Genomic DNA, 24676 nt, shown 5'->3' with positions numbered 1-24676 from the left:
CTTAACCCTTTTTGCAAAAAAATATCTGTTAATGACATTTAGGAGATTTAGAAGACTTTCCTGGGGTCTTTGTGTGTAATATGTGGTTTTAGATATTTTAGATTTTAGCAGTGTCCATGATGTCAAATTAAATCTAAAATATCTAAAACCACATATTACACACAAAGGAAAGTGTTTTAACATTTCTAAACGTTATTAACATATATATACTGTATATAATGTATTGAATAAAGAGCATTGTTAAGTATAATGGTAAAAACAAACAAACAGGGGGCACAGTCTGTAGTGCTGTCGCCTCACAGCTAGAAGGTCCTGTGTTCGATTCCCGCTGGGACGCTGTGGGTGCTGGCGGTGTGTTCTCTCCACCGTATCATCAGTGCCCATACCCGAGGCAGGGTTGGCGAAAGGGCCATTCTGTGTGGAGAACACGCAGTAATCCTGGTCTCTAAACTGCCTCCCCGTGGCCAACCAGAACTGGTTGGAATAACGTGTTCCTTCCACGCGCTACGTCCAACCAGGGAAACCCCCCTGTCAGGTGTAAAGGAGCAACTTGGCACTTGACACTCATGCATGAAGAAAGCATGAGTTCAAGTCCGTTGCTCTCCCCAGGTTGGCGGAGGGTGTGTAGAGCCCAGGATTACATCATTAACACAGGGGTGAAAAATGGGTTACAAAATCGTGGGATAAAAAATGTAGGGAAAAACAAACAAAAAAAAACAACACAGGCTCGCTACACCATTGCCATCACCTCACTGATCTGCCCTCTGTGCTGTGGATACTGACTCAGTGGCAACAACGGCATCACATCACCGATCTGTTCTCTATCGTATGCTGGGGCTGTGCGAGCCCTCGTGTTTTGCATGATTCATCTGTCTTGCAGTTTAGCTCAGCACCAGAGACGTGCATTATTTCTTTCTTTTAATGCTGTAGCAACAACGCCCTCACGTGTGGATGCTGAGGTGTCTCTTCATGTTGTTGGACTGCACAAAGCATTTGCCACAGATGGGGCAGCTGAATGGCTTTTCTCCGGTGTGAACGCGCTCGTGGTTCTTCTTCTGATGCTGGTAGGAGAAGCGCTTGGAGCAGTGGCGACAGCTGTACGGCTTCTCGCCTGTGTGCACGCGCTGGTGCAGCTGCAGGGACTGGAACTTGCTGAAAGTCTTCCCGCACAGCTCGCAACGGAGTGATTGCCCTCTGGCGTCACGGGCTGGCTGGGCGGGTAGCGACATAGGCGGGATGGAGCTCAGGAGCCTGCTAAACTCGATAGTGGAGGAATTTGCAATTTCGTTGAGGGACGACTGATTGTCTCTTCGGTTGGCCTGAGGGTGTAAAACATGCCTGGGGGTTTTGATTGTAGAGAACGAGGAGGGAAAAGAGAGGTCACCATAGGAAGTGGCACTATTAACAACAACCAAACTTGACTTTAAACCTGTAGTTCTGTCTAAGGTATCTGTGCTCAGTGTCGGGGTTGAGCACGCTGCTTCTAGCTCCTCCTCTTTCCCGTGTTTCTTGAGTCTCTGTTTGGCAGACCTGGTTATCCCATCCCTGTCTATTATGCTCCACTCTGAGCTCATGTCTGCCTCCACTTTAATTGGAACAGAATCTACCACCACCATATCTGGTTCCCAGTCCAGATTACCAGCCAGGGGTGGAGCAACGTTACTTGGCTCGCCAAAGACGTCTCCTCCCCGTTCCTCTGAAGCTCCAGAAGAACCCTCTCTGCCATCAGTGTTGCTCCCAGTTCTCCCCTCTTGATGTGGGCCTGAGTTATGTGGAGGGTCCAGAGAACATTTCCCTGTGGTTAGGCTGCCAGCGTTATTCCACACCTCTATGCCTGCACCAGCTTCTGCCCACTCAGATGCACTGGTGAACAGGTTGCAATCGTTGTGACGTGTGGAGCTGGTGAATCTGTTATTGTGTTCAGATGATGGATGGTGGCTCTCTGCGCTTGCGTTTCCGTTGCTGTGGTGACTGGCAGTAGCTTTGTTGGGTGGTGGCGCATGGGCGTGGAATCGCTGGTCGACTTGGCGAAGATGATTCTCAGCCTCTACAGCGAGGGTTCTAGATCTAGGTCCGGAGGACTGGATGCTTGCAGATGCCCTTGTGTTTGTATCACTGTGTTTGACTGTGGGTTGAATGTCTGAAAGAAGTAAATTGTCAGTTGGTTATAACATTTCTGAAAGTAAAGAGAATGAGCAGAGTATATTTTTAGTTTATTTTGGTTTAAATTATTGATTATATTCAAGAAGCATGTTGTTTTCAGTTTCACAGTGTTTTGATATTATAAATCAACAAATCGAGTGTGTACTTCCTGACTGATGAAGCTATAGATCTGCTATTTTTGTTATTTTGAAAACCTTTGCTATTGGAATTTATTAAAAGAGGAGAAATAGATTACTTTTGTTGAGTGTGTTGCTGTCACCCTCCACCTTCAGGATGATAGGAAAGCCATCGCCCCCGTCCTCCTCCTCTCCTTCTGTTCCCTGTGTTGAGCTCTTGGTCGCTGGGTTACATCTGGCTCTGCTGGGCGCCGAAGGTCCACGGGTCCCCTGTCACAATTGATACATAATCACCATATCTTAATCACTCAAGATAATCCAAATGATTTTGCGTAATCATTAATCATTTCTATTTATCTGTATGAATTCATCTTTTGAAAAATAGAAATGGCCAACCTATGGCTATTTTGCTGGTATAAAAGTATTAAATCCATAGCCTGTTTTTGACCATAGGACACATTATTCATTCTGCGTATTAGAACCAGTCGGTAATTTCATTCTAATACATTATTTTTAATATACCAAATCATTACAATAAGGCAGAACTGCCAGCCCTCCTTGATTTTAACCATTTCTCCTTGACAGTCCATGGTTTCTTCTTAATTTCGGGATTTCAGCCGTTTAGTGTGGCAACCTGTGTGTGTCAAGGGCCCTCATAAAGAATACCCGGACAACTCACCCCGGTGAGTTGTCTTCACTTTCTGACATGGCGGGGTGAGTTATCTGTACTTTCCGCTGGGGCAAGTTGGGCGAGTTGGTAAAGGGAAAGGACGGACAGCTCACCCCGAAAGTCCGGACAACTCACCCCGGTGAGTTGTCTTCACTTTCTGACATGGCGGGGTGAGTTGTCTGTACTTTCCGCTGGGGCAAGTTGGGCGAGTTGGTAAAGGGAAAGGACGGACAACTCACCCCGGTGAGTTGTCTTCACTTTCTGACATTGTGGGGTGAGTTGTCTGTACTTTCCGTGGCACCCATTACAGTAATTCAATTTCGGATCGGTTCCTACAGACGTGCACAGTCACGCGCTAATTATTTATTTATTTAACAGTAAAAATCTGATGAAACACTGTTGTAAGTAAGGAGTAGACTAGAGCGTCTCTCTCTCACTCTCTCTATGTTTGCGCTTCAAAGGCAGAGTCTCACAGCTGTACAAAGTTACTAATTAGACTGCACTCCCAACGAACACAGTTCTATGGCCAAGTTGCCAACACAGTTTTACACATTTCACACACACAAACACACAGAGAGAGAGAGAGAGAGAAATCAAGAACAGTGGGTCTATGCCGTAATTCAGGAAGATAAGGTTGAATGAATCTAGATTATATTAAGGATAAATGGGAAATATTTCCAAATATAAAAGAGCTTAAAGGGTAGGCTATACATATTCAGTCAGACAACTCACCCCGAAAGTGCCCGAAAGTGAAGACAGCTCACCCCCAAAAGTGAAGACATCTCACCGGGGTGAGATGTCTGGTGAGTTGTCCGGACAACTCACTTGGAGGTGCAAAAAGGGTGAGTTGTCTTGTTACCCGCATGAAGACCAACCAGCCGCTCAGTATACGCAGTACACACCCCACTGCCGTGCGCGTATCAATGTTCATTTGCATAGTTTCTTGGGTTTTTGACATGCAAATCGTCATGGCAGTATTTGAATGTTTTTTGTTGGAAGGTGTGAATGAAGCTGTCTCTCTTGCCAAAGTTGCCATTGCCACTTTGTTTCTGGCACAGTGTGTAAGCTATGTAAACGCTTATTTAAGAGCTTTATGTAGATTATTACTGGATACACTCCAGACAGTCCCACATATATAAATTGCAATTTAATGCAAGAGATAGTCCCTTTAATAAGTAATTAGTTGCTATTTAAAATGGCTCTTCAATTGCTAGCATCAAATCAATTACTGTAGACGTACGTTGGATTTTTTTAATGGATATTAGTAAGGCCTGCTATCCATGGTTCACATGAAGTGCTAATGGAGTTTAATCAAACTCCAATATGCACCAGACTACTGGAAATTACTCTGTTAAACGTTTTAAGCCCTCGACTTGTAGAACAATCCTTGAATCTTACACTCTTCAGATTCAAGAAGGTTCAGAGGTTGGCAGGAATGATAAACACAAATATAAATTAATTGATATGGTCCAATATTCAATGTTAAAATAAAATAAAATACTTGGGCTCACAATCACATGCACGGCGTTGCTGTTGCGTCTCAGGGCGCCCAGTCTGTCCAGGTGATGGTTGTTCCGTCTGGATGTCTGGAACTTGGCGACCAGCAGCTTCCTCCTGAGGCCGTCTATCTCCCTCTGGTTCTGGGTGATCTCCAGCCGCAGCACCGCGTAGCCATCATCCACCAGCTTGCAGATCTCTGCCACCGCGCTGTTCGCCAGGACCTCGATCACCGCGGCCAGCTGGGCGTGGAACGAGTCGCTGCTGGTGGTAGACATGAGTGGATCGCTTCAAGTTCAACAGTCGCTGTAGAAGAAGAAATGGGTCTGTACGTTTGTTTTGTGGATGTTGTTGTCAACAGTCCACGGTGTTCCACCATGTTTGTTCTTCTTCTTCTGGTTCTTCTTCTTCTTCGTGGGGTTTCATGGCGGTTGGCATCCAAATAGTTGAATTACCGCCCCCTTCTGTTAATCTAAGTTTCTTATTTACAATCTATCACATAATACATCTAATCACCGAGCCTCTCCCCACATTATCCTCTGCTGCACTAATTAACCTTTTAAAAGTGATATAACTCCCACCTCCCTCAGCTCTTCCACCATAATAAAGGTATCTATCTGCTACATTCAATTGGTTGATTGCTAGATACTGTATGGAGCTGACCTGTTGACATTCCATATGTTGATCTGACCTCATCAAACCATGTACATTCAAGACATGCTCCTTATATGGCCAGTACAGAATTCATTCCATGTTGATCTGACCCCCATGCCAAAGCGCCAGCGCTCGCCCAGCAGTCTGCTGCCAACGAGGCGGATGCGTGTAAGCCAGGGGTGCCCAGACTTTTTTGACTTAAGAGCTACTTTAAAAATGACCAGCTCAACAAGATCTACCCACAACGAAGTATGATCTCATTGCTGAAAATAGTAAAAACAAATGTACCTGAGGGGGCGAAATGGAAATAGTTTTTGTATGTCCAACTTTGTAATGCTACTCTGATGTCTGTGCTCAACACTCAAATATTCCATTGTGGCTTAATAGGTCATTTTTTATTCAATTCAAGTGTCCGATGCCAAATTATATATTCTTTAATTTAAATGATATATGTTCTAGGGGCATGTCATGTGATCTACCTGCACAGCCTTTGTGATCTACTGGTAGATCGCGATCTACCTTTTGGGCACCCCTGGTGTAAGCCCTCAGGCGTCTTACTGGTATTATGTAATTGTACAAACGTTTTAATCATTTTTGTCTTGATCAGACTATTTGACAAGTGAACAGTGACTCAAAGTCAACATGGACTGCAACATAAAATATTTTTTCTCCTTCTCATTATGCCTTCCTTGACTGCAGATCACATTCATTCATTCTCAGTGCTCACAGACTTGAGTTGGAAAGGAAATGAGAGCAACTGTAACCCCCATCCTAACCTAAGATTTAGACTCTCGTAGATGTATTGTATTATCGATTCTGACATTTCCAAAATGTCAGAATCGACAAGACATCTACGAGTCTAAATCTTAGGCTACCCCATACATCCCATCCTAGCATCCTACTAGACGTGTGTTTAGGTGTATTAAGATAGGTAAATGTATTCATCAACAGCAGTAAGCGTAAAACACAGGAACAGGTAAGAGTAAGATAGGACCCAATTCTTTATATCCAAAATAATATTGTATTTGTTGTATTGTGTGTGTACTAATGGCTAGTGTGCTCAACAGGTCTCTTTATATATGAAAGGTGCTGCATGCACCTTTCAAGTTAGACCTTGATTGCAGGAGATTAGCTACAAGTTTAGTGTTCTTTTCATTTATATATCTTTGTAAAAGGAAGAAAAAGTAATCAAGCATTATTAGTTGAAACGAAACCGAAACTGGGGTGGACATTCTATTCTCCAGTAAATGCAAGCATCCGCCATCTGCCCGAGTGTCAAACAAATGGATTTTTACGTGGTCACCAGTCAACATTCAAAATATAATACATTTAAAATTAAATATTTAGTCTTAAGTTAGGCTCCGACACAATAATAATACAACTTTATTTATAGAGCACTTAGTACAAAGTGAATCATCAAACATCAAACAGAAGAAAAAAGCGAGAACACATGAATGTGCAGCTTTACTCACTTAAGTTACTGCTGGTTTGAAATCTATCCTACCAGGACCTCTATTACTGCTACCGGTAGTTTTATATCCTACCAGGACCTCTGGTACTGCTGGTAAGCAGGTGGACCATCTTATAAACAAACCCCATTTCTGAACTATTGAGACCCTTGTAAAAGACATTTGTCATTTACACTTTACACTGTTTCTTTTGTGATGTGTACACATGTGATGTGTATCATTTTATATTTATTTAAATTATTTTTTATATTTATAATTGTATCTAAGTATCTAAAGAGCACAAAGTACGTTTCTGAATGTGTCAAAGTATCCTGAGACTGTCGATCATTGACAGTCTGACAACCAAATCTCGCGATACTACATGATACAAAAGCCAGAAACAATATGGCGCTGTTTAGATGCCTCAACAAAATTACACACTGTTTACATCGAAAAACAAGTGATAAAAAAAAAAACCTATGATGCGTCTTCTTTAATATTACTGAACCGATTAACTGACAAAGGAAACAATCCTTCAGAAATAGTGAGCGAGTAGAGGTCGTTGTCACGCCGGTAACCTTTTCCTTCATAATATGTAGTCCTTTCACATTCTATCCTATTTTTTATTATTGTGTAATTTGTTATTTTTTATGTCAATGATTATTGTAGTCTATGCCTGTAATAAATATGTAATAAAATGAATTGATTATTCTGTCGATTACTTTTTAGATTAATCAAATATTTTTCAACATTAGAGCATCAGCAATTTATTATCGATTAACCACTTATTTTATACTTTCACACAACAGTGTTGTGAAAAAATAGTAAAAATAGCAGATTTACATTTTACTGCACAATTTAACGCACATTAGTCCATTTATGTTGCTCATACTGCCAAACAGATTAAAAACAATCAGCTAGGATCATCCTAGTTTCATTTTTTGGTTGTTCAACCACAAGTCCAACGTATTACATCATGTATAACTTTTGCCCTCATCCAATAAGAAAAGCACCAAACATCCATGCTCATTCATCTGTCCTCTGTCATAATGGAAGCTCAGCTGATGCCTGATTTACGTATACTTAGCGCTGGCTTTGTGCCTGTGTCGCACACCGAAAAGAGATCTGCTATTGTCGGAGAGCACATAAGCCTGTGTAACACAGGCTTGATGCACCATCGCCATCACTTCACTGATCTGTTCTGTTGTGTGGATGTTAACTCAAAGGCAACAAGTAACAGCATCACATCACTGATCTGTTCTCTATCGTATGCTGGGGCTGTGCGAGCCCCCTTCTTGTTTTGCATGATTCTGCTGTTTTGCAGTTCGGCTCAGCACCAGAGACGGAGGATGTACATTATTGCTTTCTTTCAATGCTTTAGCAACAACGCCATCACGTGTGGATGCTGAGGTGTCTCTTCATGTGACTGGACTGCACAAAACACCTGCCACAGATGGGGCAGCGGAACGGCTTCTCGCCCGTGTGAACACGCTCGTGGTTCTTCATCTGATGCTGATGGGAGAAGCGCTTGGAGCAGTGGCGACAGCCGTACGGCTTCTCACCCGTGTGCACGCGCTGGTGCAGTCGCAGGTTCTGGAACTTTCTGAAGGTCTTCCCACACAGCTCGCAGCGGAGCGGTTGAACTCCGGCGTCATGGGCTGGCTGGGCAGGTAGCGCCATAGGTGGGATGGAGCTCAGGCGCCTGCTGACCTCCCTAGCGGAGGAAGCGGCAATTTCGTTGAGGGAAGACGACGACTGATTGTCTACTCGGTTTGCCTGAGGGTGTAAAACCTGGCTGGGGGTTTTGATTGCAGAGAACGAGGAGGGGAAAGAGGAGAGGCCACCGTAGGAAGTGGCACTAGTATTAACAACCAAACTTGACTTTAAATTTGTAGTTCTGTCTAAGGTCTCTGTGCTCAGTGTCAGGGCTGAGCGCGCTGCTTCTAGCTCCTCCTCTTTCCCGTGTTTCTTGAGTCTCTGTTTGGCAGACCTGGTTATCCCATGCCTGTCTATTATGTTCCATTCTGAACTCATGTCTTCATCCACTTTAATTGGAACAGAATCCACCACCACCATATCGGGTTCCCAGTCCAGATTCCCAGCCAGGGGTGGAGCAACGTTACTCGACTCGCCAGAAACGTCTCCGCCCCGGTCCTCTGAAGCTCTGCCGTTAGTGTTGCTCCCAGTTCTCCCCTCTTGATGTGGGCCTGAGTTATGTGGAGGGTCCAGAGAACAGTTCCCTGTGGTTAGGCTACCAGCGTTATTCCACACCTCTATGCCTGCACCAGCTGCTGCCCACTCAGATGCACTGGTGAACAGGCTGCAGTCGTCGTGCCGTGTGGTGTTGGTGAATCTGTCATTGCGGTCAGATGATGGATGGTGGCTCTCTCTGTTTTCATTTCCGTTACTATGGTGACGGGTGTTGAATCGCTGGTCGACGCGGTGAAGATGATTCTCAGGCTCTACAACGAGGGTTCTAGGTATAGCGTTTGTTTCACTTCCATGCTCGACTGGGGACTGAATGTCTGAAAGGAGAAGAGTAAATTATCAGTTGGTTATTACATCTCTGAAATGTAAAGAGGATGAGCAAAGCAGAGCTGCAACAATCGTTTATCGTCTTTGCAATTATTCTATCGATTACTTTACTGAATAATTAAATAATCAATGAGCATGTATAGTTTTTATAATGTGTTTCTGTATTATACATCAATGAATCAATTAGCTATTTTATAGTTCATCTCATGATGGTGACAATACAAAATAGCTCCAGAACACAATTATGACTCATGAGGCTATAGATCTATTTTTGAAAACCTTCACTTTAAAAAGGGCCGTAGTGATATTCCCCCAAATCAATTTGATTGAATGGCTTGGATTCACATGTTTAACGTACATTTGTACTGTATGTTAATTTAATTTCAAAGTTCACACTGTATATTAATTTCATTTCACATTTATTTACGGTATTCAGTAAGGTTCAACTGTGGAGAAGTTCTCTTTTTCAATAATGCCATGATTTACATATATGATGTTCTTAACATGGGGACATGAAAGGATTGATGGATCATTTTCACCAGTACATTTACAAGCAAATACAACTAGAGAACATTCAATTCTAGACAAAATAACACATTCTTTTCTAATATTAACACAAAGAGCTAAAAAAGAAAAGAAAACTAGAAAAAGTGCCCTTCTGGGCACAGGTCTCCACCAGGAGGATAGGAGTGTGTGTGATGTTTGGCAAAATGTTTAGGAGTAGTGTGTGTGTGTGTGTGTGTGACACGGCTTGGCCTGTTGTAGCGCCACCATGAGGCTGATTTGAAAACTGTCAAGTGGCATTTCTTCCTCAGCCTAGTGGGAATATGCATGCAGTTTCACCACAATCGGACGCTGCGTTGAGTAGTTGTGGCGATTTGTACAAAACGGGTACAAAGCGGGCTACTCCTGAAAAGTTTAGAAGCCAATCGTAGGCAATGAAGGTGGATTATGAGAAATCAAACAAACCCGTCTTGATCACATGACTATGGAGAGCATGTGTACCGATTTGCGTGAAATTTGGATAACATCTGAAGGAGTAATATTAGAAAATGTGTTTTACATATGTCGGCCTCCTGGTGGCGCTATAAAGAGCAGATGTGAAAAATTCCAGGCAAAGGTTTTTCCTTGGCCTCTAGGGAGTTGGCATACAAAGTTATCCACAAATCCGTGCAGTTGGAGGTAAAAACACTTTTTGGCCAGTTATAGCGCCACCATGAGGCTGAGTTGAAAATGTTCACGTGGCATTTCTTCCTCGGCCTAGTGGGAATGTGCGTGCGCAATTTCACGGAAATCAGACGATGTGTTCATGATTTGCAGCATTTTGTTTGAAACTGAGCACTCTTGCAAACTTTGGAAGCCAATCTTAGCCAATCAGGATGGAGTCTGAGAAATCTGAAAGACCCGTTTCGTTAAATGGCTCTAGAGAGACTGTGTACCAATTTGCGTGATGTTTGGACAAAATCTGTAGGTGTACTGTCCAAAAACTTGTTTTGCACAAAGCGGCCTCCTGGTGGCGCTATAACAGGCCGTTCTGGAATTTTTGGGGCAGAGGTTCATCGTTGGCATCCAGGGAGTGCGTGTGGAAAATGTGGCATCGACCGGGTTAACGGTGCCGGAGATTAGCTGTTCACAGACGGACGGACACACGGACGGACGGACACACGGACGGACGGACACACGGATGGAGTGCAAAACATACTCTCTCCCCATGCCTTCGGCCTGGTGGAGACAAAAATGTTTTATGCAGGTGAGTAGGAAACCCTACGCATAGCCTTCAACACTCAACTCAATGATGACTCAAATTTCTGAATTCAACACATAATAGTTGCTTTGGATTAAATGTGAGCTTTTTAAAGTGAGTTGCGAGCTCCCTTCTTTTGACTCATGAGTGATGCTGCTGTTTTGCAGTTTGGCTCAGCACAGAGGATGTGCGTTATTTTTGTCTAATGTTTTTATTACCTTTGAGTGTGCTGCAGTCACCCTCCACCTTCAAGATGATTGGAAAGTTAGTGCCCCTGCCCTCCTCCTCTCCTTCTGTTCCCTGTGTTGAGCTCTTGTTCGCAGGGTTACATCTGGCTCTGCTGGGCACTGAAGGTCCGCGGGTCACCTGTCACAATTACATAATGTAACGGACCATTAATTTGAAGTGGTGTTACGGTGAAATTGGTGACCTGCTAAAATATGTGACAATCATGTGTAGACAATCACATATGTCAGTGTCCGTCTGTCCGAACATAAATCATTGACGTTTGTTTATTAGCAGAGTTCAACCTAGTGGTATTTAAGCCACGTTATGTGAAGTCCACAAGATGGTCACATATTTCGGCAGGACACTAATTTCACTGTAACACCGCCATGCTGGAGTGACCAAGTGTGAGTAAATGGTGCATTTATATAGCGCCTTTATCCAAGGCACTTTACATAGATTGTGCATTACATTCACCCATTCACACACATTCATACACCGATTGCGGCGGAAGCCATGCAAGGTACCAGCCAGCACATCAGGAGCAATTTGGGGTTCAGTGTCTTGCTCAAGGACACTTCGACATGTAGCCAGGAGGAGCCGGGATTCGAACCGCCGACCCATGGATCATTGGACGACCTGCTCTACCTCTTGAGCCACAGTCGCCCTAGTGAGCGAGTGGCCGAGATTTGAGGTATTGGAATTTGGCTTATGGAAAGGAAGGCCAAAGGAACGGTCAAATGCCAACTAACCATGGAACAAACAGATGCCACACACACAGAAGATAGCAGCTAGCTGGAAAGAAGGTATTTTACTGATTTGCTTGCACGGTTGATATTGTTAAAATATTGTTTGCAGGCTGTTTTATGTATTGTGTAATTTAGTGACTTTACTTTAGTGATGTATGGAAAATGTATCATGTGATTTAAAATGTTTATGGATTATATTGTAGTTTTTTATGACCATTGATATATTGTATTTTATTCCTGTCCCAGTTCTACGTTGAATTTCGAATAAAGTGGCAATGAAACTCGGTCAGACAGACGTTATCCTTAAAAGGCCAGCTGGGTCTGCTACACTAGCCTGGCTAATAAGCCAGACCGAATCAGCCGTTGGCAAAAAGAAATTTGCCTGCCGGCGGATTACGGTCTGGAGAGGCTCAATTGTACGCCCATTTCCTACACCAGATAACTGGTGTGGCCAATCGGGACACGGTATGCAATATGGGCGGGCTTTGGTACAGTGACGTTCAATGCTTGAGACCTTTGACTGACAGTAGCTCTGACCAATTGCGTCAAAGAGAAAATGTTTGAACCCGCCCCCCGGGAAACAAGATCCATACACAGCATCTCCAGACTCAAATACCACACGACAGTGATTTGAGTCTGGCTTATTAGCCAGGCTACTGCTACACATAATCACCAACGTATGTGATCTTACATACACCTCCACACACGTACACCATTCTCTGTCAGTGACAAGGTCGGACTTTAAATGACTGCTGGACATATGACAACTTTCCTGCCAATTGTGTGCCCCATACATTTGTGCTTCCCAAAGGAAATTTTGATGCGTTTAGTCCAGTCCTGTTCTCATCCCAGGCCCCTCGCCTGTCTGTGTGGGAAAATTCTACTTCTCTGCCACCAAAATGTGGAATGCCCCGACACCATGTGAACACAGCCTGAGAAACTATCAGGAGAACACAAGGGGATGTAAATGCAATTTCCCATAGAATGGAGGTGTCATTCACTGCTGATGTTTTCCCCTTTCTACATAGTATTTTGTATTTGTTGATGACATATTATAGTGGTTCTCAAACGTTTTTGTCTGAGGTCAACCCTGGATTTAAGTGGTTAAACTGAAGTGATATTGATAAATTCCAAATATTAATTTATCAAAGTATTCTGCAGAACCCCTGGACTTGCGTCATGGCACCCACTTTAATTTGAGAAACGCTAACAGGAGCCCTCATACAAGGTTTTTCCGACTATGCATGCATAGGTACCACATGGTACCACAGCACCTCAAAGGCCCTAAAAACAAGACTCCCAGACTCACCCGCTCATTTTGATTGAAATAGCTTAGGGTTGATGACAGAGTACAGCAACTTACAATGGGCCTGGTCTACAAGATTCGCTACACCTCCAAGATACCCATGTACCTGTCAAAATACTTCCTAAATGTCATTGTCAACGAAGGCCATGATCACAAAACCAGAGGCAGTTCCACAAACCACGTTCAACCCAGATTCGGCTCAAACAAGCGGTTAAATTAATTTCGTTCCTACGCCACTAAAATGTGGAACGCCCTACCAACAGATACCGTATGTGAATCCCTAGACTCTTTCAAAACTGATCTCAGGTGCTGGCCCCTGTAAAAAAGGTTAAAGGTATGCCCCCCCACCCCTCTATTTTTCCTTACTGTACATATTCCGTTTTTTGTGTATATTTGTATGTCTTTGGAGGTTCAGTCTAGAGGACCCTGATGTAAACAAAGTCTTTAGTGATTTTTCTGGTTTTATCCTTGTAGCAGATCTTTTGTATTGACCTACCCTGTACTGGCATGGCCATACTCATATCACGGTGTAGATATGTCTGGAACTAGCACTGATCTGTATTTTCGTTGACATGTACCCATTATACAAACTGTTCAATCAGTTTCAAACCAGTGTATTATGTATTTTGAAATGCTGTTGATGAATTGAATTAGGAGGACCACAATGGAAAAAAGTCCCCAGTACTTTTTTGTGTTATCCTTTTAGCCTTAATGTCTGACTGTACCTCGTGATGAATTCCTGTTCTGTTCTTTGACTATATATATAGAAGTGTCTATTTGTATGTCTCTAAATGTTTTGATGAATTGAACAAGGTGGACCCTCTTTTAAACAAGTGTAATGCTTAATTGGGGTGTCCACTCACCGTTAACAGTCTTTGTATTGAGTTTGTGCTTGAAATGTACTGTAATTCTGCAAACTGTTAATACATATTTCAATCAATCAATCTGTTTACATTTCTGACGAATAAAGTATCAATCAAAATATGTTCCACGTTAAAATAATGTCATGGCTCGTGACTGGGTCATGACAACCAGACAGTCCTGGGCTCACATGATGCACGGGGCTGCTGTTGCGTCTCAGAGCGCTCAGTCTGTCCAGGTGGTGGTTGTTCCGTCTGGATGTCTGGAACTTGGCGACCAGCAGCTTCCTCCTGAGGCCGTCTATCTCCCTCTGGTTCTGGGTGATCTCCAGTCGCAGCACCGCGTAGCCATCATCCACCAGCTTGCAGATCTCTGCCACCGCGCTGTTCGCCAGGACCTCGATCACCGCGGCCAGCTGGTTGTGGAACGAGTCGCTGTTGTTGGTAGACATGAGTGGATCTGATCACTTCAACAGTCGCTGTTTAAGAAGAAATAGGTTTGTTTTGGATTTGTGGATGTTGTTGTCAACAGTCCACCATGTTTGTTCTTCTGCCTTTTTCCGGTGTGCGATGCTAAAAGGGACGGGGTATTGAGGCCACCTACTGCATGGAGTGAAAACGGTAACTAGCTTGACTCACTCGATAGACCATTATATTCGTTTCGCAGTTTGCAGATCCGGTTCAAAAGCGGACACGGAAATGGTTTATGTGTGCGTTTGTGTATGTGGAAATAACCGGATGCAGTAGGCTGGATTTTTGACCGGATTTGAACAGTGCATTCCACCCGATTCGACCTGTAATCATTTCATGGTATGTCTTGTTTTGTAGTCCTGGTAGTCCTGGTATTATTGTAGTCACCTTAACGTTTTATTCATTATTTACTTTATCAGACTGTAAAGGGTAAGGAGATTCAAAATACAGATTACATAAAATAGTTAGGCATACAGTAGGTTCGGACACTAATACTTTTTTATTTTGAGTGTTTATCAAAACAAAGTTACAAAGTGATTTACATCAACTGATTACCAGCAGTACTAGGAGGGTCCTGGTAGGATATAAAACCAGCAGTAGCCTACTAGATGTCCTGGTAGGATATAAAACCAGTAGTACTATATGTCCTGGTAGGAGAGATACTGTAGAAAGCCAGCAGTATTAAAGTGAGTAAACTGATCTCATGTAATGACTTTACTGTCAAATGAGGATTTGATTGGTGGTTGTGAATCAGTGGGTGCTCAGTCAAGGTGACCAATGAGCAGATCATCTTGTAACCTGGCTAGAAATCCCCATTCAGTGAGTAGAGGTTACAGGAGGAGAGGTCGTCACGGTAACAGTTTCCTGCAGTCCTTTCACATTCTATCCTCTCTCATTTTCTCTCATCTCGTCTAGGGCTGCAACTATCCATTATTTTCTCTGATTATTCTGATTACTACTTTTTGCATTAATTGAATAATTGAGAAGCGCACTTTATTATTATCAGCATTAGGATTCTTTTATACACAATGGTGACGTGCAGAAATAGTGAAAATAGGCTGCAGATTTACATTTTACGTGTCAATTTAACGCACTATTGGCACATTTGTTACCCATACCTGCATTATAAGGCAAAGAGAGTAAAAGTCTTCAGCTACGATCATCTTTTTGTTTTTGGTTGTTCCCCAGAAGTCCAACATATGTACAACTTTGCCATAGTTATTAAACTTTTGCCCTTATCCAATAAGAAAGCAACACCCCATGTATCACCTCATTTATCTGTCATATGGAAGCTGATGCCTTATTTACGTACACTTAGCCGTGTACTATGTATGTGTACACGTGTACTGTATTGCGCACCAAAAACCGACAATAGCAGATAGATATAAATCGTTGAGTGCATAAGCCTGTGTTACAACCCTGAAACTGGGAGGTTGGGGTTCGATCCCCGGCCGGGTCATATCAAAGACTGTAAAAATGGGACCCAATGCCTCCCTGCTTGGCACTCAGCATCAATGGGTTGGATTGGGGGGGTCAAATCAACTAATCAAAAATATTCCCGAGCGCGGCACGGGAATCACCGGGAGCTCACCGCTCCAGCGCTCCTAGGCTGCGGCTCACCACTCCAAGAGATGGGTCAAATGCGGACAACAAATTTCACTGCGGTAACGTGTGTGACAAATTGTACGACTTTGATACTGATCCGTCATCTATCGTATGCCGATGCTGTGCAAGCCTCCTTCCTGTTTTGCAGGGCTCCAGACTAACTTTTTTTCACCAACGTCCCGGAACCGTCCCGAAGTAAATTTATACAGTCCCGGGAAAAAAAAGTCCAAAAAAAGCACCACTCAAATTGCGAAATTAATAACTGTATTCCTATTGTAATAGAAATACAATACATGCATTATTTGTTTGGCTTCATGTTTCTTCTGTAGATACACTGATTTAGTCAAAATGCTCCCAGATGAAAAATAGGGCTTGGTTAAAAATGTTAATCGAATTAATTAGAGGCTTTGTAATTAATTCATCTAAATTAATCACATATCAATATTCGACCTGAGAACATTGATATTTATTTTCAAATGGATTTTGTTATTTTGGTGTACCAGTGAATCAATGAATAGTGACTACAGTAGCGTATAAAACTTTGGTAGGCTACTTGATCAAGACCAACAGATAACGTGCAGCTATGCAGGTAGTCTATGAATACTCAAATGTCTATTACATGGGTGGCATGAGAAAACAAACAAAAACTACTTTATTAGGGGGGATACTAAGATGAAGGAATAAAATCAATAAAAACTGGAATGAGAGCGTTTTGGGGTGTGCATTCCACAGTGTTGGGGCAGCAATTCCAGAACAATCTGAGCATTAGAAAACACTAAGAGGGTAGTGTGTGCGTTGTTGTTGTCAACTTGTCTGACTGACGGCACTGCAAAAAGTCTTTGCAGCGCTGCTAGTGTCATGCTGATCAGTGCTGCACACGATATGCGCATTTTCAGTAGTCCCGAAACAGTCCCGAATGAGATAAATTTAAGTCCCAAATCGATATTTTACAGTCCCCGCCAAGACGCCGTTAATCTCGAGCCCTGCTGTTTTGCATAATTCTGATGTTTTGCAGTTCGGCTCTGCACCAGAGACGGAGGCTGTGCTTTATTTCTTTCAATGCTGTAGCAACAACGTCATCACTTGTGGATTCTGAGGTGTCTCTTCATGTTGCTGGTCTGCACAAAGCCCCTGCCGCAGATGGGGCAGCGGAACGGCTTTTCTCCGGTGTGAACGCGCTCGTGGTACTTCAGCTGATGCTGGCGGGAGAAGCGCCTGGAGCAGTGGCGGCAGCAGTACGGCTTCTCGCCCGTATGCACGCGTTGGTGCAGCCGCAGGTTCGGGAGCTTTCTAAAGGTCTTCCCGCAAAGCTCGCAACGGAACGGTTGACCTTCGGCGTCATGGGCTGGCTGGGTGGGTAGCGCCATAGGCGGGATGGAGCTCAGGAGCCTGCTAAACGTCCTAGCGGAGGAAGCTGCAATTTCGTTGAGGGAAGACGACGACTGATTGTCTACTCGGTTTGCCTGAGGGTGTAAAACCTGCCTGGGGGTTTTGGTTGCAGAGAATGAGGAGGGGAAAGAGGAGAGGCCGCCATAGTAAGTGGCACTAGTATTAACAACCAAACCTGACTTTAAACCTGTAGTTCTGTCTAAGGTCTCTGTGCTCCGTGTCGGGGTTGAGTGCGCTGCTCCTACTAGCTCTTCCTCTCTCCCGTGTTTCTTGAGTCTCTGTTTGGCAGACCTGGTTATCCCATCCCTGTCTATTATGCTCCACTCTGAGCTCATGTCTGCCTCCACTTTAATTGGAACAGAATCCACGACCACCATATCGGGTTCCCAGTCCAGATTACCAGCCAGGGGTGGCGCAACGTTACTTGATTCGCCAGAAACGTCTCCTCCCCAGTCCTCTGAAGCTCCAGAAGAACCCTCTCTGCCATCAGTGTTGCTCCCAGTTCTCCCCTCTTGATGTGGGCCTGAGTTATGTGGAGGGTCCAGAGAACAGTTCCCTGTGGTTAGGCTGCCAGCGTTATTCCACACCTCTATGCCTGCACCAGCTTCTGCCACACTGGTGAACAGGTTGCCATCGTCGTGACTTGTGGTGGTGAATCCCTTATTGCGGTCAGATGATGGATGGTGGCTCTCTCCGTTTACATTTCTGTTACTATGGTGACAGGTGTTGAATGGCTGGTCGACGCGGTGAAGATGATTCTCAGGCTCTACAGTGAGGGTTCTAGGTGTAGTTTTTGCAGATGCCCTTGTGTTTGTTTCACTTCCATGCTTGACTGGGGGTTGAATGTCTGAAAGGAGATGAGTAAATTATCAGTTAGTTATTACATGAAATGTAAAGAGGATGAGCAAAGTAGGGCTGCAACTATCATTTATCGTCTTTGCAATTATTCAGTTACTTTACTGAATCATTAATCAAGAAGCATGTATAGTTTTTAATTTTATGTTTTTGTATTATAGATCAATTAATCGATTAGCGTGATTAACCCCTTGTGCCCTATTTTATAGTTCATCTTAAGATGGTGTCATACAAAAATACAAAATAGCTCCAGAACTTCACAATTATGTCTCATGATGAGGCTATAGATCTGCCATTTTTGAAAACCTTCGCTATCGTTTTTAAAAAGTAGAAATGGGCCGTAGTGATTTCATTTTTACCCCAAATCAATTTGATTGAATGGCTTGGATTCACTTGTTTAATGTACATTTGTACTGTAGATTAATTTCATTTCACAATGACAATTCTCTTGTTCAATAATGCCCTGATTTACATATCATAAGATGTTCTCAACATGGGGACAACTGGGTACTTGACAGGGTTAAAAAATGCTTCATCTCGATAAACTTGTAAACATCGGAGGTCGGATTCATTTTGTGCTGCCGCCTGCGCTGTGCCTCCATATTGCCCAAAGGAACCGTGCGTGCGCACGTGCGTGTGTGCACACAGAGTGAGAGACGTCTAGTCCGACACACGTTACCCTAATTTTACGTCCTAACTATTACTCGAAGTATAATTTTAACACCATAGATTTCACTGTGTAGTTTATGAATTCAACACATAAAGTTCCCTGCTGCGTTTACAATTGCTGCGGATAACAGCTCAGTGCGAAGGCAAACGCAGCAAATTAAATATGCAAGAATGTTGCAACTTCTCCGCCCACTCGCATCGATTCTACCGAATTAGAGGTGACCGTGAGAATGTCTCTGTAGCTGATGGGTGCAAATTCTTGAAGATCCATGAAAAAAGGGAATATCCACACTCTAGACTAGAGTATAGTTTATTATGAGTTTAGTTATTAATGAATACACAACAGCAGTCTACCTACAGAAACGGACGCGTTTTGGCATGTAGGCCTTCCTCAGCGTTTCAAACTAGAGTATGTCTCACAAAGATAACTAGCTAGCCAAGTGACAGGTCACAGCTGGGTCTCATTTGTGAAATCAATTCACTATAAGTTTCACATTCAGTATTAAAGTATTTTTCATATTTTACAAGTACCATAATCCAAACATACAAAATAAAACATACAAAAAACAATGTCCATTTCTCTAGACTGCTGCTTCATTAAAGGGATAGTTCAGATATTTTTTTTTAAACTTAAACTGTATGAAATACTTGCCATTAATATAGTGGTTGCAACTGTATTAATTGATTGCCCGAGTCCCGTGGTGGGAGTTCTGCTCTGGTTTTGGTCAATATGGTCAATAACTATACTCAAGAGAGTGCGGATAACGCCTTTTTCAATTTCTTTTTACTTTACAGGGTTCCCAGTGCCACGATTGATTTCACCACTACATGTACAAGCAAATACAACTATAGAAGATTAATTATATAACAAAAGCTATTTTAAAAGGAATTCTAGACAAAATAACACATTATTTTATAATAATAATGCATGTCCTCAGATTGGGATCCTAGAGTTAAAAAAGACAACAGAGTCCCCAGTGCCACTTAAAAATGATTGATGGATCATTTTCACTTCTACTGTACATTTACAAGCAAATACAACTAGAGCAATAGCTTTTGAAAACACTGTTATCAAGGAATTCTAGACAAAACAACACACATTATTTTCTAATAATAGCACATGTTAAGAGTTAAAAGAAAGAAGAAGGTTTTATGCAGGAGACCTGTGTGCCTTCAACATTCTTCAGGGTTTCAGATCAATGATGACTTGAATTTCTAAATTCAAGACATAATAGTTCTTGTTTGCTGCTCTGAATAAAATGTGAGCTTTTTAAAGTGAGTTGCGATGCCCAACACCAAAGACGGAGGAGGTTGTGTTGTGTGTTGTGTTGTATTTTTGTGTTAATGTTTTTATTACCTTCGAGTGTGTTGTCGTCACCCTCCACCTTCAAAATGATAGGAAAGCCAGCGCCCCCGTACTCCTCCTCTCCTCCTGTTCCCTGTGTTGAGCTCTTGGTCGTGGAGTTACATCTGGCTCTGCTGGGTGCTGAAGGTCCACAGGTCACCTGTCACAATAAATACATAATCACCATCTTAATTATTCAAGAAAATCTAATTTCTTTTGCATAATCATGCATCATCCATTCATCTGTATGAATTAATTTGTTGAATATGATATTTCCACTATTTATAAAACAGTATAAAAGTATTAAATGCATAGCCTGTTTGACCATAGTACATGTATAGTATTTGTATACATATATAGCCTACATATGTATTTGATACAAGTATCAAAGTATTCTGCAGCACCCCTGGACTTGCGTCACAGCACCAACTTTAATTTGAGAGACTAACAGGAGCCCTCATACAAGGTTTCTTTGATTATGCATGCACCTCATGGTACCACCTCAAAGGACTTTTAAACAAGGCTCCAGACATCCCAAAATAAAACAAACTAGAACCCACCTAACCACCGCTCATTTTGACAGGTTGGAATGGCTAAGGGTTGACGATAGAGTACAGCAACTTGCAATGAAGATTCGCTACACCTCTAAGATACCCATGTACCTGTCAATACTTCCTTGATGATGTCAACGAAGGCCATGATCATGTAGCAGTATGGGCTTTGGGTTCCCTCAGAGCCATCTAATAGAAGAGTTACGATATAGATGGGGCCCAGACAACCCAGACAACAAGGGGTATCCTAAAAGCGTTATTCATAATCTGGATTTTCGGTGGTGAGGTGACCACCGAACTACATCATGACGGAACTGAGCCACGGTGAAGAGCAAACCACCACTCTCCCCAGCCCTTCTCTCTGTTTTTACTCACCACCACTCCACGTAGGCCTATAGGGGGGGAGGATAGTGACGCGTTCGGTAGGATTTTGGCTTATTTGGGTGCCATCTTTCTGCCTACATGTAGGCTAGTAGGATGCTAGGCTACTTGGCTGCCAGTCTGTAGTTCGTAAGTTTGCTTGTCAGTGACGCTGGTGTCATGTGTACACTGTCAATGCAGTACACCATCTTCCATCTCTCTACTATCTTTGACATGTCACAACTCTTCTACTCTATGGCTCTGGATCGGCGGTGGTATTATTATTCGCGAAAATGTTCGGGTGTTCTGATCTGATAGCCCCTTCCCCTCACGTCAAAACAGTTCTCAATGTTTACATCTTACTTGACGGGAAGACATGTGGACATATCCTTACGGAACGAGGGAGAAGGGGAAAAACACCACGAGAGTGAGGAGTGAGTCGAGTGACCAGTCAAACATGTGTTCTCTCCGCAGTAAATAAATAATCTGTCTGTATGCGATCTGACCATTATTATTTTGATTACACTGTCATGCTCGTTTGTGAAAGTTGTTTGGGAAAGTTGCTGAAGGTTAAATTATTTTGTCAGCTGACACCCAAATCAAAGAAACCATTTTGATTGATTGAAATATTTATTAACATTTTGCAGAATTACAGTACATTTCAAGCACAACTCAATACAAAGACTGTTAACTGTGACTGGACGACCCAATAAAGCATTACACTTGTTTACAAGAGGGTTCACCATGTTCAAATCATCAAAACATTTAGAGACATACAAATAGACACTTCTATATAGCCAAAGAACAGAACAGGAATTCATCATAAAGGAGGTAAAAAAGGGAAAAGAAACATATACAGTGAGGGGAAAAAGGGGTGGATGGTGGGGATTCAGATTCTACAGGGGCCAGTTTCGAATTGCAGCCGTCCGTAGGTGCCATTTGAGAGCGGTTTTGAAGGAGTCAAGGGATGCACATGTCTTAATGACTGTTGGTAGGGCGTTCCACATTTTGGTGGCATAGGAGCGGAAATAATTTAGTCCCTTGTTTGTGCCAAATCTGGGTTGCACATGGTTTGTTGCACTCCCTCTGGTGTTGTGGGTGTGGACTTCATTAACATTAAGGAAGTATTTAGACAGGTACATGGGTATCTTGGTGTTGTAGCGAATCTTGTGGACCAGACCCATTGCAAGATGCTGTACTCTGTCATCGACCCTAAGCCATTCCAGCCTGTCAAAGTGGGCAGGGGTGAGGTGGGTTCGGGGGGTGAGGCCAAGTAGGAGCCTGACCATACAGCGTGTATTTAATTATTTGATATCGCCGACAGTCAACGCACTGCAAGGCTACAATGTAAGCATAATTCTGACGGCCCGCGGTGGAATGGACAAGTTAGAGTATAAAAATCACACCCGTGTGAAGTAAGTGGTGCAACTCCATGTGGGGGTCCCCGGGGGGGGAGAAATTACAGAGTTACCGTGTGGGGGTCCCTCTACTGTACCCTCTACTGTACTGTCACACCCAGAATCACCATATATACAGTTAATATGTGCGTGTGTGTTTGTGTGTGTGTTAGGTTGCGCACAGGTGGTGAAAAACAACCATGCTGTTTTCGTGCTCAGACGCACCCACTCACCCAGCCAGCCCCTCTCGGGACCCCCCGGTTTAGCTCTTGTCTTTCGCTAACCCGGAGGGTCCCTTACCATCGGTCAAAATATATATGGTAATTAATTAGAGAATGCAGACGGACTTGGCCTTGCATATGTCCTTGCTGCGCTGTTTGAGTGATGGTTATATGTCTCTAAAGAGGCATATATCGGCAATAGGAGACAACGGAAACCTCAGCGAACGGCGCAGAAGCCGTTAAGTATTTTTAATCTTTGTTAGACCGTTTTGGCAGCTCTGAAATTCTCTCTTCCTCACTTCCCATGTCCCGCCTCCCACGACACAACAGCATTATAAACATCCTGCATGTATGCGGTCGGCCAATCAGAGGCAGTAACTAGGACGTGCAGCTAGCCAGCCACCGCTCGGGAGGCGGGACATGGGAAGTGAGGAAGAGAGAATTTTAGAGCTGCCAAAACGGTCTAACAAAGATTAAAAATACTTAACGGCTTCTGCGCCGTTCGCTGAGGTGTCCGTTGTCTCCTATTGCTGATATATGCTTCTTTACTCTTTAGAGACATATAACCATCACTCAAACAGCGCAGCAAGGACATATGCGAGGCCAAGTCCGTCTGCATTCTCTAATTACATATATATTTTGACCGATGGTAAGGGACCCTCCGGGGTAGCGAAAGACAAGAGCTAAACCGGGGGGTCCCGAGAGGGGCTACCAGCCAGCCAGCCACACACATAGTCACTTAAGGAAGTGGTTGCACCACTTAAAAGGACAGGGCAGACCCAAATACTGTTGTGGATCAAGGTTATGTTATTTTGTCATCTGACACCCAAACCAGTGTTTATTTAATCTACATAGAATGGTATATCTCCACAGTGAGGCTGGAAAATATAGCCTAGCACTGCAGCCTACTATTATAGCCTACTAGCTTACTGGTAGGCAGAAAAATGGCAACCAGAAGAACCCGTTCTGAGTGCATATAACTCCTCCCTATGCACTGACCCTATACAGGCCAATGGCCTAACGCTTATAATATGTGAATCCCTCCCTAGCTCCCTAGCCTCACCAGGCTTTCCACCAGTGAATCCATAGAATTATTCAAAACCGCTCTAGGGCGCCTGCAGAGTAATCAAACAATATGTTCTGGGCTCACATGATGCACGGCGCTGCTGTTGCGTCCCAGACCGCTCAGTTTGTCCGGGTGGTGGTTGTTCCGTCTGGATGTCTGGAACTTGGCGACCAGCTGCTTCCTCCTGAGGCCGTCTATCTCCCTCTGGTTCTGGGTGATCTCCAGCCGCAGCATCGCGTAGCCATCATCCACCAGCTTGCAGATCTCTGCCACCGCGCTGTTCGCCAGGACCTCGATCACCGCGGCCAGCTGGGCGTGGAACGAGTCGGTGCTGGTGGTAGACATGAGTGGATCTGATCACTTCAACAGTCGTTGTTGAAGAAATAGGTTTGTTTTGTGGCCAAAGAGATTGTTGTGGCTGTTGTAGTCAACAGTCCACCATGTTTGTTTGCCTTTTTCCGTTTCCGGTGCGATGCTAAAAGGGTATGGATTTAGAGATTCGATTGAGGCCACCTACTGCATGGAGTACAAACTGCAACTAGCTTCAATGGCAAATGTAACTGTCACCAACAGCTTTAACGCATTCAAGGATAAAGAGTATTAAAGATACAAAAAAAAATCGGCGTATGAACAGGTCTGGGCCGGTTGGTAAAATAAGTAATTATGTACTAGTCAATGATTTGTAGTCATCTGGCAGGAAACCACAAGGCGGAATCAGAAGTACCCAAAATAAGTCACCACGATCGTAATTTTAGTTCCTACCCAATAAAATAGAATTTC

The 24676-nt window shown here is 43.4% G+C and overlaps 3 protein-coding genes across 3 annotated transcripts; all 3 read right to left on the bottom strand.

Annotated features, from left to right (window-relative positions):
• Positions 1 to 490: 490 nt before the first annotated feature.
• Positions 491 to 4753, bottom strand: LOC306922565 (uncharacterized protein). Its single transcript, XM_079500252.1, has 3 exons — positions 4461 to 4753; positions 2399 to 2549; positions 491 to 2140 (listed from the first exon to the last, which is right to left on the bottom strand). Exons 1-3 carry the CDS (start codon positions 4722 to 4724, stop codon positions 942 to 944), a joined length of 1614 nt encoding a protein of 537 aa, XP_079356378.1. The 5' UTR covers positions 4725 to 4753; the 3' UTR covers positions 491 to 941.
• Positions 4754 to 6465: 1712 nt separating this feature from the next.
• On the bottom strand, positions 6466 to 14581 carry LOC306922052 (uncharacterized protein). Its single transcript, XM_079499433.1, has 3 exons — positions 14159 to 14581; positions 11046 to 11193; positions 6466 to 9073 (listed from the first exon to the last, which is right to left on the bottom strand). The coding sequence occupies exons 1-3, from the start codon at positions 14417 to 14419 to the stop codon at positions 7941 to 7943; spliced, it is 1542 nt and encodes a 513-aa protein (XP_079355559.1). The 5' UTR covers positions 14420 to 14581; the 3' UTR covers positions 6466 to 7940.
• A 2086-nt stretch (positions 14582 to 16667) lies between these two features.
• On the bottom strand, positions 16668 to 24371 carry LOC306921790 (uncharacterized protein). Its single transcript, XM_079499090.1, has 3 exons — positions 23981 to 24371; positions 20314 to 20461; positions 16668 to 18279 (listed from the first exon to the last, which is right to left on the bottom strand). Exons 1-3 carry the CDS (start codon positions 24239 to 24241, stop codon positions 17123 to 17125), a joined length of 1566 nt encoding a protein of 521 aa, XP_079355216.1. The 5' UTR covers positions 24242 to 24371; the 3' UTR covers positions 16668 to 17122.
• Positions 24372 to 24676: the final 305 nt, after the last annotated feature.

The sequence above is a fragment of the Electrona antarctica genome (genome assembly GCF_951216825.1).
Source record: "Electrona antarctica genome assembly, chromosome: 4".
Classification (NCBI taxonomy): domain Eukaryota; kingdom Metazoa; phylum Chordata; class Actinopteri; order Myctophiformes; family Myctophidae; genus Electrona; species Electrona antarctica.
This window is presented reverse-complemented; position numbering and strand designations above follow the sequence as displayed.

Coding starts and splice junctions, on each gene's coding strand:
- LOC306921790 (XM_079499090.1), bottom strand. CDS start 24,241: ATGTCTACCACCAGCACCGACTCGTTCCACGCCCAGCTGGCCGCGGTG. Junction 20,462..23,980: donor ACAGCAGCGCCGTGCATCAT/GTGAGCCCAGAA, acceptor TTATTGTGACAG/GTGACCTGTGGACCTTCAGC. Junction 18,280..20,313: donor TGACGACAACACACTCGAAG/GTAATAAAAACA, acceptor ATCTCCTTTCAG/ACATTCAACCCCCAGTCAAG.
- LOC306922052 (XM_079499433.1), bottom strand. CDS start 14,419: ATGTCTACCAACAACAGCGACTCGTTCCACAACCAGCTGGCCGCGGTG. Junction 11,194..14,158: donor ACAGCAGCCCCGTGCATCAT/GTGAGCCCAGGA, acceptor TAATTGTGACAG/GTGACCCGCGGACCTTCAGT. Junction 9,074..11,045: donor TGACTGCAGCACACTCAAAG/GTAATAAAAACA, acceptor TTCTCCTTTCAG/ACATTCAGTCCCCAGTCGAG.
- LOC306922565 (XM_079500252.1), bottom strand. CDS start 4,724: ATGTCTACCACCAGCAGCGACTCGTTCCACGCCCAGCTGGCCGCGGTG. Junction 2,550..4,460: donor GCAACGCCGTGCATGTGATT/GTGAGCCCAAGT, acceptor CAATTGTGACAG/GGGACCCGTGGACCTTCGGC. Junction 2,141..2,398: donor CAGCAACACACTCAACAAAA/GTAATCTATTTC, acceptor TACTTCTTTCAG/ACATTCAACCCACAGTCAAA.